A 13489-nucleotide genomic window follows, 5' to 3' on the forward strand; every position below is an offset into this window, starting at 1 on the left:
AGCTGACTTACTAGGGACTGAGCCCATCCATCAGAGATTCTCCTGCTGGCCTTGAAGAAGCAAACTGCCATGTTGTGTACAGGACCACATGGCAGGAAATGGCAAGTAGACTCTAGGTGCTGAGAATGGCCCCTAACAGCCAACAAGAAATTATGGATCTCAGTCCTACAACTGCAAGGAAGTGAATCCTGTCAACAACCTGTGAACTTAGAAGAGGATGTTGAGTCTCAGATAAGATCACAGCCATCATGAATATCTTGACTTCAGCCTGGTGAAACCCTGAGCAGAGGACCCAGCTAACCTGTGCCCAGACTGATGATTCATGGAAACTGTCAGATAATAAATCTGTATTATAGTAAGTCACTAAGTTTGTTACACAGCTATAGAAAACTAACACGCTCTCCTCCAACTAATTTTTTCACACTGCTGCCAGATTGTCCTTTAAAAAATATCTAAGGCAACTTTTTTGCTTAAAACCCTTCTTTCCATTGCTCTTCAGACAAAATACTAGAATCCTCAAGGACTGCTCTTCATTTTACTCATAATGCCTAGCACAATTCCAGGCACAAAAAGTGTTTTCAAATATTTACTAAACAAATAAATATACCAAACAAACATAAACAAAAATAAAGCAGGGGCTACAAAAATAATCTCAAAATGTTGAAGTTAAAGTTAAACATGTAAATAAACATAAAGAAATATTTAATAATGAAAAAAGTTGAGAAAGAAAATATAAAAGCATTGAACTTTTATGTAAAAGATGAACAAAACTCTTAAAACGGTTTGGCTTTTTCTCTTGTCTAGAAAGGAGCTCTCAAAGTTGGCAACTATAAAATACGATATAAGATACCTGACATAATGAAGAAATGTGGACCTGTAGGTACAATCAGGAGAGACCCCAAAAATGGGATAAATGGATCAATGGGATAAATTAATCAATGTCTGCCTAGAAAGCATTCTCTACAGTTAAATCACTGTTTCCCCACCTCTCTGACTTCCAATCTCATATTCCTGTCCTATCTTTATAATTGTCAGTTTGATTTCTCAACACTTTCATAAAACTTCACCATAAAATAGTAGGTTTTTCAATAACTTTCCTACTCCTATACACCTGAGTGGTATAATAGTAATATTGGCACACTATAGCAATAAAACTTACCTGGAAGCTTTACTATACAGACGATATTTAAAGCCATGGGACTAAGTGAGAAAATCTAGATAAAGAGTATAGAGAAGAAAAGACAAAGACTGTCCTAGGGCACCCAATCTTTAAGAAGTCAGGAAGAAAAGAAAAAACAAACAAAAAGAACTGCAAAGGAGAGGCCAACAACGAAAAAGTAAACCAAAAGAATATGATGTGCTGGAAGATATGATGTGCTCAACAAGGAATAATCAATTGGGTTAAGGACTGCTTATTTATAATTCTACCTACCATCTACTTATCCCACAGTAATACTATGAAACTTAAAAACGGTGATCAGATTGAGATCATTGGAGAAAAATGTAAGCGTATTGCTTAAAATTACATTCAACTTTAAGTTTCCAAATTGACAGAAAGTTCACGATAAATTTCAAGAGCCCAGAAAATATTTCAATCCATACTATTATTTTCATTCTGTTAACAGAAAGAATATAAACCTAAACTTCTAAAAATGTTCAGAGTTCCTTGATTTCAAAGAAAATCTATTCATACCTCTGCCAGTTTGTATGGTAAAATAAGCTTTTCTCCCACTGTCACGGTCTTCCTTGTAACTAGTGCTTCAAATAGCATCTCTTCTTTAACCTATACAGCGGAAAAGTAAATTCAATATAAAAGATTTATGACTATGGTTGAATTATTTATTGAAAAGTCAAATAGAGAAAAAAATTACTGAGATTAGTAAATATGCAACAGAGAAAAAACAAAAAGACAATACACTGGGCAATTTAAATATTGGCCAAAGTGGAATTTAAGTGTCCCACTCACCATACTTCACCACAAAAAAGACACAAAGGGTAAATAAGACAGATGGGTCTTTTTATTTTTATTTTATTTATTTGTTTTTTTTTGCGGTACACGGGCCTCTCACTGTTGTGGCCTCTCCCATTGCAGAGCACAGGCTCCGGAAGTGCAGGCTCAGCGGCCATGACTCACGGGCCTAGACGCTCCGCGGCATGTGGGATCTTCCCGGACCAGGGCACGAATCTGTGTCCCCTGCATCGGCAGGCGGACTCTCAACCACTGCGCCACCAGGGAAGCCCGTGATTCGTCTTTTAAATGCAGAAAAAAAAATTTAAAGAATGAAAAACCACCCAATTCATTTTAAGGAGCTGATTTAATGCTGACACTAAAACCTGACAATGGTCATACACAGATCTACACATATACACAATCACACAAAACACACTAATCTTGCTTGTATTTTGATAAACATCCAAAAAAAATTACTGAATTCATATTTCAATCAGCTACCTCTATAATTTTCTGAATAGTCTTAATCGTGCATATATGACTTTAAATTTTTAAAATAAACTTTATTGAGGGAATTCCCTGGCAGCCCAGTGGTTAGGACTCGGCACTTTCACTGCCAGGGCCAAGATATGATCCCTGGTCGGGGACTAAGATCCTGCAAGGTGCGTGTTGAGGCCAATAAATAAATACACTTTATTAATACAAAATATTAATAATTAGCAATGGGCTCAATATCCAATCTACAATGTTTCTCATATTCACCTAATTGAGAAACTGATATGTATATTAAAAATTCATTCTTTAATATTGTTTCAATAGATGTTAAATATACTCAAAACACATAAATCTACTAAAAATTGAACAATTTATAGTAATGATGATGGTTCTAATATTTCGCAACAAAAACATGCTCCACAATTAAATACAACTAATCTACTGGAGCTTGTTTGCTTTTAATAATTTCACAAGCCTCTACCCCAGATAGGATTTAGTACACAGAAGATGCAAACCATTCACTACTGCCTGAGGTAACTACAAAAAATAATAGGAAAAAATAAATAAAATTAAACCATTATTTGTTCTTAGAAGCTAAGTCTATATTTATTATTGAATTGAATCACTTTGGGAAGGAGGGAAATTAAATTAAACCTTTACTAAAGAGCTTACATTTTAATTAAACCAGTTATTGTGCCTATCTTTCAATCTTATTTCAATGAAAGCCTTAAGGTTCCAATTATCATTATCAATGTTACTCAATTAGAGAAAATCATATTTAAAAATAAGATCTAACTATGGGAATTCCCTGGCAGTCCAGTGGTTAGGACTCTGCGCGCTCACTGCCGAGGGCCCAGGTTCGATCCCCCGTCGGGGAACTCACATCCCACAAGCCGCGCGGCCAAAAACAATTTTAAATAAAAAAATAATAATAATAATAAATAAAAATAAGATCTAACCATAGGCAGGATACCCTGATAGGTCTTCTCAGACCTTCTCTAGCTCGTTGACTTTGAAGATTATCTTCTTTATACTTAATAAACCTCCATTCCTAGAACCAGTCCAAACTATATGTAACAAGAAGGATTTTGAGAAGCTTGAGTTCAAAAGTGAGATTTGCTATCAAATCACATTTAGTTGTTACTCTAACTTTGACACTGGTAAGTCCAATTCTCAGAACTGGATTTCTCCTTTTTTTACCAATATCTCTTTAAATTGCCTGAATTCCTCTTACTAGTCTCTCACCAAAAAAAGTAATACTGCACTAGGACCAGAAGCCTTGGTACTTGCTGAATGCCTGAACTTATAAGAAAGACTACTAGCCACAATACCAAATGTCTGACTAAAATATCACCTGAAATGCCTGCCTGAAATACATCTGTTTTCTGACCCTCATGACCTTCAAAATTACAGCTTTCAGATACCACACTCCACACCCTGGAACTTCTTTCCAATGAGTGAATCTAGTTCCAATTCAAGGTACTCCCTCCTGACCCTTCTTCCAGGCTAACTCATTCCATTAAAGTTAATAAGCAACAGCAAGGTATGTACAAAATAATAAACACTGTAAGGTTAGATCAATAAGAGGCATCCATTGCTCTCAAAGAACATTGCCACCACCCTATAATGGACACAAACTGGTAAACAATTAACTTTATGCTACAAAGCCAATACTGAACTACGCTAAGGAGAAGCAAATGTTCTATGCTGATAGAGTCAGTTTAGACCCTTTAATATGGTTAAGTCCCATGAAGTAGTATATGAACCAAGATTTGAAAGATAAGTGATATTTCAACAGAAAAAAAGGTTATTCATAATTGCAAAAAACGGGAAATGATCAACATGCTCTTCAACAGATGAATGGATAAACCACATCCACACCATGGAATATTACCCAGCAATAATGAGAAATGAGCTATCAAGCCAGGAAAAGCCACAGATGAATCTTAAATGTATATTGCTAAGTGAAACAAATCAGTCTGAAAAGGCTACATACTATATGACTCTAATTATGTTATATTCTGGAAAAGGCAAACCTACAGAGCTAGTAAAAAGATCGGTAGTTTGCTGCGATGGATTGAATAGGTGAAGCACAGGGAATTTTGGGGGCTGTGAAACTATTTTGTATGATAATGTAGTGGAGGATACACGACATTATGCATCTGTCACAACCCAAATAGCAAAAAGAGTGAATCATAATGTATACAAATTTTTAGAAAATTATTTAAGATGTTGTGGGAATCTTAGGAAAAGAATACAGACCATGACATGAAAACTATATGACAAATATATGGAACAACCTCAGTGATGGGGGTGGGAGGAAAAAAGGTGCTGACCTAAGTAATTCTGGAAATAAATGGAGTCTGTAAAACTAGGGGTAACATGACTCCATAAAGTCATTTCCCACAGGGATATGGGTTAAAAATTCTAATACTGCTTTACAGGTATACTAGAATCCAATACCTAAATGAATGGCAGATTGATGGGAGACAGCTTCCTCGCTGTTAGAGTGTGAGTTTACAGATAAGCAAGGGGAGAAGGCTAGAATGATACATGTGCTAATGGATTAGTTAGAAACAAGAGTATAATCTCATGTTTATCTTTTTTATAATTTTTATTTTTTTTACTGAAGTATAGTTGACTTACAATGTTTCAGGTGTACAGCAAAGTGATTCAGTTTTATTTATATATATATACTATATATATAAATATGTATTCTTTTTCAGATTCTTTTCCATTGCAGGTTATTATAAGATACTGTATACAGTTCCCTGTGCTATGCAGTAGGTCCTTGTTGTTTATCTATTTTATATATAGCAGTATGTATCGGTTAATCCCAAATTCCTAATTTATCCCTCCCTCCCACTTTCCCTTTTGGTAACCATAAATTTGTTTTCTATGTCTGTGAGTCTATTTCTGTTTGTAAATAAGTTCATTTGTATCGTATTTTTAGATTCCACATATAAGTGATATCATACAATATTTGTCTTTCTCTGTTTGACTTACTTCACTAAGTATGATAATCTCAAGGTACATCCATGTTGCTGCAAATGGCATTATTTCATTCTTATTTATGGCTGAGTAGTATCCCATTGTGTGTGTGTGTGTGTGTGTGTGTGTGTGTGTGTGTGTGTGTGTATACACATCACATCTTTACCCATTCAACTGTCAATGGACATTTATGTTGCTTCCATGTCTTGGCTATTGTAAATAGTGCTGCTATGAACATTGGGGTGCATGTGTCTTTTCGAGTTAGAGTTTTCACTGGATACATGCCCAGCAGTGGGATTGCTGGATCATATTATAGCTCTATTTTTATTTTAGTTTTTTAAGAAGCCTCTATACTGTTCTCCATCGCAGCTGCACCAATTTACATTCCCACCAACAGTGCAAGAGGGTTCCCTATTCTCCACACCCTCTCCAGCATTTACTATTTGCAGACTTTTTGATGACAGCCATTCTGACGGATATGAGATGATACGTCATTGTGGTTTTGATTTGCATTTCTCTAATAATTAGCAACGTTGAGCATCTTTTCATGTGCCTGTTGGCCATCTGTATGTCTTCTCTGGAGAAGTATCTATTTAGGTCTTCTGCCCATTTTTTGACTGGGTTGTTTTGTTTTTCTGATATTGAGCTGTATGAACAGTTTGCATATTCTGGAAATTAATCCCTCATCAATTACATTGTTTGGAAATATTTTCTCCCATTCTGTAGGTTGTCTTTTCACTTTGTTTATGGTTTCCCTTGCTGTGCAGATCATGTTTATCTTTATATAGATATAGATGGTTATATAAAAATATTTGTAGATATGTGAATATACTCAGGGGAGTATACACACATATACTTCCTGTCAGAGGAGAGGGCCTACAAAAATCATATCCCTTTTAAGATGAGTAGATAGCTCAGAAAACATAAGAAATCATCACTCCAGGAAGAAAGAATAAGGTAATAATAAGGACCCTGATGTGGGAAGAAACATCATAGGAGATGAAGACCTTTGGCTCCCATTCAGCCATGAAGAAAGAAAAGGTAGTACCCTTTTCTCCACCCATCCAGATACCCATCTTCAAATAAAATAATCTAACCAACATCCTACTATAAGAGGAAATCTTAAATATACAAGGAGAAAAATTACAAAGGCCTAGAACATGATACAGTATAGAGTGAAAAACTCATCCTATTCAGCAAATTGAGGAATCAGGGATATCTGGGGCAAAGGGAGGCAGGGAAGAAAACCCAAATCTTCTAAAGATTCTGGCACACACAATAGCAGAAATTCCAACTTTTGGAGTAACACTATTAATAAAAAGTATTAACCCATTTATATCTACAAAATAGTTACACAAAATAAAAACTGAAAAGTTACCCAGTATTTGAAATGACAACTGAGAATGTAATCACTTACTTCTAATAATTCTGAGACAACAGGCAGAACTTCAGGATTACATATATCTATGGAGTCATCCCGGTATGTCTTCTTTTTATAACAGATATTACCCAAATGTAGTATTGCTGAGAGAAGAGAGAAAATCCTGTGAAAATAAAACCATAAATTACAGCTTGCTTATGTGCATTCTCTAAGCTTGTTTCATTCCAAAATTCTAATCAAGCAAATTAACCAGTACAAAGCATTCAGTCTTCAGAAAAATAAGAAATAGGATAATAATAACTAAAATAACTAAAATTTATTGAGTGTTCACTATGTCGGGCACTGTGCAAAGCGCTTTACATAACCCTTTCAGAATTATATCACCTGTCAGATATAGCTATTTGAAGGGGACTTCTTACTATTGTCTGAACCTGCCGTAGTGTTTCAAAAGTCCATGGACTTTCTAAACGCTTTTCATCCTGCCTGGAATGTCCTTTCCCTACACTGTCTATTTCAGATCTACTGCAACAGAATCTTTAAAAGAAAGGTCTTAGAATCTGTATTTTAACCAAGTAATCTAGGTGATATTTTATTAGTAGTTATATTTTTTAAATGCTTTCCTACATCATATTATACTGCCCATCATATTATAAATGCTTTTTAAAAAACAGTATGAGGCCACTGGGATATATTATCTATTATCAGGCCCTTAATGAGAAACATCTGTATCTGGACTGTCCTTCCCTCCTGTCTCAGAAGAACACATGCCCCTCCTCCAGCCAACAACTAATCCCTACGCTTGTGCTATACATCTCATGAACTCAGTTTACTCTGGAACATTATTATACCAATTTTCTATCTCTAGCCTGAACCTGACAAGAACTTTCTATCAAAATAATCTCACTTCTCTTTTACTTTAAACAACCCATCCTAGATCCTACATCTTCTTCACTTCATAAACAAGCTTATTGAAATGTTAACTTACACTCCTTGCCTTCACTTTGTCATTCACTATTTGCTAACACATTCTGGCATCTGCCTCCCAGTAAAATGTCTCATAGAAGTTACCAAGAACCTCCGTGTAACTTAGAAAAATATATTATGTCCTTAACTTACATGATATCTCAAAGGCGTTTAACACAGTTGAATACTCCATCTAAAAGCCCTTCCTAGAAATCTATATATACACACATCTTTGTGCCTTCTCCAGTTATTTCCTCAGAATAAATCTGTCCTACTTAAGAAATTTTAACTTTGTGTTTTCCTAAAATTAGGAAGCATTTTAAATAAAACAAAGATATTGCGTTAGGAACCTAAGAGCTGTACTTTCGGAGGTCCGAAGCAACATCTAATTCGTAGGTGTAATTTTTCAAATAATTCAAAATTTTTAAATGATCGAGTCATTAACACGACTCAAACAAAATACAAGTCAATTCTAAAGGAATATTTCACAAAAACATTCTGGGTTAGAGAGGAAACTCAGTATCAACTGAAATATAAAAACTACTGAAAGCCAAAAACATAAAAAAACCAAACTTATGAGCCATTTTTTAAAAAACTATTTTTAGTAGTAGTTTATATAGTTGCACATTACACTATTTCAGAATTTTGGATTCAATAATCAGCACAATAATGTTTCTCACACACAAATATGTGATGCATAGTCTCCAGCAACAATAAACGTCTTATAAACAATTGAATATACTATAATTCAATAGTAAAAGATTTATAAATATGAATTAAGAACCCCTGCTCTCAAAAAGCTTATAAGGTTAAGGTTATTTGCATCTTTAAAGTAGTTTGTTTTATTTTAAATATAATTTACTTCTTTATTTTAAGCATAGTTTACTCCATCCTTATCTCAACCTTTTTACAGTTCTACTTTTTATATTTACAATGAAAAATATACATTTAGCACAATGCTACAGACATAAATTTACAGTTGAAATACATAGAAAATTATGTTATACTGAAATGTATGCATGTCTTAATAAGATTAAAGATCAATGATATAGAAAGCAAGGAGTTATAAAATAGTGTTACAAAGCAACGGTTTTTAGGTAAGGTACATGGAGAGGTTTGGGGGGCACCATGAGCCCTTGCAATAATATGCAAATGTTTATGTATTACATTTTACAGGAAGAAGAGCTCCAACTTTCAACAGATTCTCAAAGATTTATGACAAAAGAAAGCAATTCAAAACAAGTCTTTTAGAAAAATAAATTTTCTAATTCTAAGTAACATTTAAGATGGAACTGGATCAGGAATATCAGAAGATTGTTTCAAAGGATCAAAGAAGAGGAATTTTTGAAACACATCATGATTTATTCTCTATCAAGGCTATAAGAATACAATAAATAAACTCACTGTCTTCGTGTCTTGGGAAGAAATCCTACCATTTCCATGGCTAGTTGTAAGCGTTCAAAGTCATGCCTCAAATCTTCCCCCTCCACTGTGAAGCAATCCTGTTTTTTTAAGAAAAAAGGGGGAGAAAAATCAAGACTACCTATTGAAAAGTAATCTAAGCCACGTGGAAATATAGTAATTTTAGATAAATATACCTATTATAAAAATTAGAGCTGGTGAAATATTTAGACATTGCCAAATTCATTAGCTCTCTTATCTTACCACAAGTATGCACACTAAACACACACCTACCAAAATACCAGTAGGTAATCTTTTCTCCCTCTTTCACAACCACCCAAGCAAGGATCTCAAAAGTAACTTAAGAGCTAGCAATATGTATAAAATGTTCTGATACAAAGTTTGATTTTGAGTGGTTCTGAAGAGTCTTGGAGATCCAAAGCATTTAAGAGAGCTCAATTCCACAAACAAATGTTATTTATTCAACAAATATTTAATAAGTGTCTACCCATATGCAAGGTGAACTAGATCCTGGGACACAAAAATAAATTTTAGAACAGGCAACAATTTAGTTGAGAAGTGGAGACTAGACTTTTATAATACAAAGAGGTTTATATTATATCAATATTAGAAATAACATAAATATTATATTCCTAATAACATAAACATGGTAATCAGTCAGCAAAATAAAAAAGTATATGTGAAAGTATAAAAACCTGCAAAGAACACACATGATATGAGTCAGTAAAAATAGTTATGGACTACCAAATAAAAAAATACTACTCTTCTAGAGCAACTCTTGCATTTCACTTCCCCCAAAAGTCAAACAGTAACACTGTACACATAATCTAAATCTTTAAAACAATAAATAAGTCTCTAAATCCCTTTACTATATGTTCTCACAGTCCCTTACACTTAACATTTTCAAAAACCTCCTCACATGTATTTACTTTTTTAATGCCTATATTCCTATGAAATATTGTATTAAATACTCAATGAACACATGAACTATTACTTGTCTCATTTACTGCAGTTCTCCAGTATCAAGTCAGTGCCAAGAAGAAAGTGGGAAATTATTAAAGCAGATATACAATGAATGATTTATTTGACTGAATGAGATATTCTTTTTTGAGAAGTAAACAAAGTGCTCATTTATTTTTTAAAAAGTATTTATCAAGTATCTACCATGTACAACTTGCTTTAGGCGTTGTAAGAATGAGTTAATGAATATATAAATAATAAAATTTTAAATTAAATATTAAGCCTTAGAATGTTATTAAAAATATTTTTATTCTCTATGGAAAGGTATACATGGATAGTTTAAATTTTTAAATTCACTTCAAGAAACGTTCTTTCTGAGAACCCATGTACTTAATTTTCTGACTATAAAATTCTGGTAAGCAATTTTAAGACATACTTCTACAGACATGCCAACATCCTACCTACTAAAAAATTTTAAGTTAACACATTTTTCTTTTACCTATAGTAAAGCTTTTTAAAAGCTCTTGCTTTTCTTCCCCCCAAAACCACAAACAGCTCACTCATTTTATGATTTAGTAAAAAGTTTTCTATAATAAATCAGTGGGGAAAAAGAGAACTATGCTTCCGCTTGTGTAAACTCAATGATACAGTAATGATTCTCGTAACTGACGGTTGTTCTTATCTACCCCAAGAATGAATAAAACAATGTGTATAAAATATTGAGAACATAAATTGAATAAAGAACTAAAATATAAATACATTTATACTTGCTGTTATCTATAATCAAATTGTTCTTCGGAAATACAAAATGGTCTCAGTGAAAACCAAAATCATAATTAACTTTTAAAGGCTTGTACTTAATGTGTATTTCCCTGATGACAACGGTATTAGAAAAACTAAGGATGGACTAACCTACCAGACCAGAAATATCTTTATCTTAATCTGAGTTCCTATGGAAGCCGACCTTGAGACAAAGATTCAGTACAAGTACTAGCGGAATGTAGGGAAGGCAATGTAGCCTAAATAGGGTATAATATTAAAGTAGCTACCACAGTGGGTAACTGGACTTTAATCCCAAAGTAATCTCTGGGAAACAGTATAAAAAATAGACAGGTGGGGCTTCCCTGGTGGCGCAGTGGTTGAGAGTCCGCCTGCCGATGTAGGGGACATCGGCTCGTGCCCCGGTCCGGGAAGATCCCACATGCTGCTCCGCGGCTAGGCCTGTGAGCCATGGCCACTGAGCCTGTGCTCCGCGGCGGGAGAGGACACAACAGTGAGAGGCCCCCGTACCGCAAAAAAAAAAAAAATAGACAGGTGAAGGAGCGGGAACACTTATATACCACCTCCCATGAGTTATTGGTTGAGGACTTCTAGAGATAAGCTGTTAACTCCTAGGAACTTCTAGAGGGTCATGCAAGAGCACAAGGGTTCTGAGAAAAGGCTTCAAGCACCAAGATACAAATACTGGCTGTTGGAGGTCATTTAGAAAACAGTGAAACGGTAAGGGTCAAAGAATAAGACAGGGAACTAACCAACAACTGTTAGGACCCTTTCCACTGAAAGAAAATAGTTGATTCCTCTTGTCAAACTTAGCTCAGGCTCTAGTCTTACTTGATAACATGCCACTGAACACTCCCCACAAACACACCAAAATGTTCTTTCATGCTATCAGCCTTTATTCCCTTTGTATGAGATGATGAGACTGCTTTCTCATTTATAAGCACCTACAATAGGCCTGGCATATAGTAAACATTTATGAAGGAGAGAAAGTGAAGAGCAGAGTCAAATTACACATTTTTCTCCTACGCTGTATATATTTCTTAGAATGGTGCTTATAAAAATCATACTTTTTTATAGCTACCAGTTGATAATATAGGACATAAATAGGAATAATTGACTTTGAGAATTAGTAAAGATGCTGAAGATCATTTAAGAAAAAAGAATATAAAGAACATAGCCTGATTTGAATCCCAACTACACTATTAACTTGCTTCATCACCGTGGGGGAAGTCACTTAAATTCTGAGCCACTGTTGCTTCTGGTGTGAAAGGTAATCATACTAACTACAACCAGGGGTTTTATAATGATCAAACATAATATGGATGTTAAAGTGGTTTTTAAATGGAAAAATATATGCAAAGGAAGTTGGCAGCATGCAGAGACCTTCATATTGGACTGGCATAAAGCCAAAAAGGCAGTATTTAAGGGAGTGACCACAAATTTATAAACTGTTGGACAGTGAATAGCAGTAAGAGTGCTATGTTGTAGAAATACTTAAAATAGGGAGAATGGAAACATTATGAATTCAAAGATTCCTGCCCAAGTTGCATCAGGATTCCTGCAGAAGGTCTACCTCATGGAAAAATGGGAAGCCAGGTACTATACAAATGGTTGGGTTCCTATAAAGGCAGTAATGATCAGGATGGAAGCATGGCCTCACTGAGATATGAGTTCTAATCCTCTGCAGCATGGTGGAATGTCAATATCCTGAGACTTATTCTGGCAATTCTCACTAAACTCACCTGATAGTTGGACCCTAAAATCATTCAAAGCTTAGTTCAGAAAAATTTAAAAATTAGGTGACACTAACTGTTTACATTGAAGTTATTCAGAACCGGCTTTAAGGTAAAACTGTTTGAATAGATTATTACCATTTAAAGAAGGGAAATTAGCATTTACTAAATATCTTCTACATATCAGTCATTATGAGAGTCACTTACCATTTATAATCTCTAAATCCTCAAAACACAAGGAGTTAATTATGCATCTGTATATTTAATTGTACGTACATTTATAGGGAAGAAAATAGACTCAGAAGTTAAATAAGTCACCTAAATAACAGGGATGGCCAAACCAAAATCTATCCAGTTCTAAGTCCTCTGCTATCTCCCATGAAACACTAGCTGCTTGAGCTTGTATTAATAGGATAACCCTTAAAACGAATTAAATCACCATACAACGGGCAACAACAGGTCCCTCGTCAAAAGCAATTTTCTCACCATAACTTCTCTTGGGATCATTTATACAATTCCAAATAATGTATGTTAAAAAATACAACACAAATTGCAGAACCCTCCTTAATAACCTCTCTTCCTATAATGCTAGTCACATAAGTTCTAATAACTCAGAGTGAAACAAGTTTAGTTTGCCCCCAAATATACTATAAGGAGGAGCTAAGAGGAAAGAATAAAACAAAAGATCCTCAAATAGACTGCTTATTTGCATTAATTACCTTGCGAAAAAAAAGCAACAGAAATTAATCAAAGTTCTAACTATAATATATTTGAAAACGTAATAAATGGGAGGGTAGTGATGGAAGTAATGTT

At 34.5% G+C, this 13489-nt stretch overlaps 1 protein-coding gene across 2 annotated transcripts in view; it reads right to left on the bottom strand.

Moving 5' to 3' along the window:
- Positions 1 to 13489, bottom strand: part of MYO9A (myosin IXA) — a gene marked incomplete at its 3' end in the record, with an annotated part of 220604 nt that overhangs the window by 185504 nt on the left and 21611 nt on the right. For both annotated transcript variants that reach the window (XM_082860992.1, XM_082860993.1), the window contains exons 6-8: positions 9186 to 9283; positions 6855 to 6981; positions 1694 to 1783 (exon numbers count right to left, since the gene is read on the bottom strand). In XM_082860992.1, coding sequence (XP_082717118.1) covers positions 1694 to 1783; positions 6855 to 6981; positions 9186 to 9283 — 315 coding nt within the window. The remainder of the gene's footprint in view (positions 1 to 1693; positions 1784 to 6854; positions 6982 to 9185; positions 9284 to 13489) is intronic.

This window comes from Leucopleurus acutus, assembly GCF_964270905.1.
Source record: "Leucopleurus acutus genome assembly, chromosome: 1".
Classification (NCBI taxonomy): domain Eukaryota; kingdom Metazoa; phylum Chordata; class Mammalia; order Artiodactyla; family Delphinidae; genus Leucopleurus; species Leucopleurus acutus.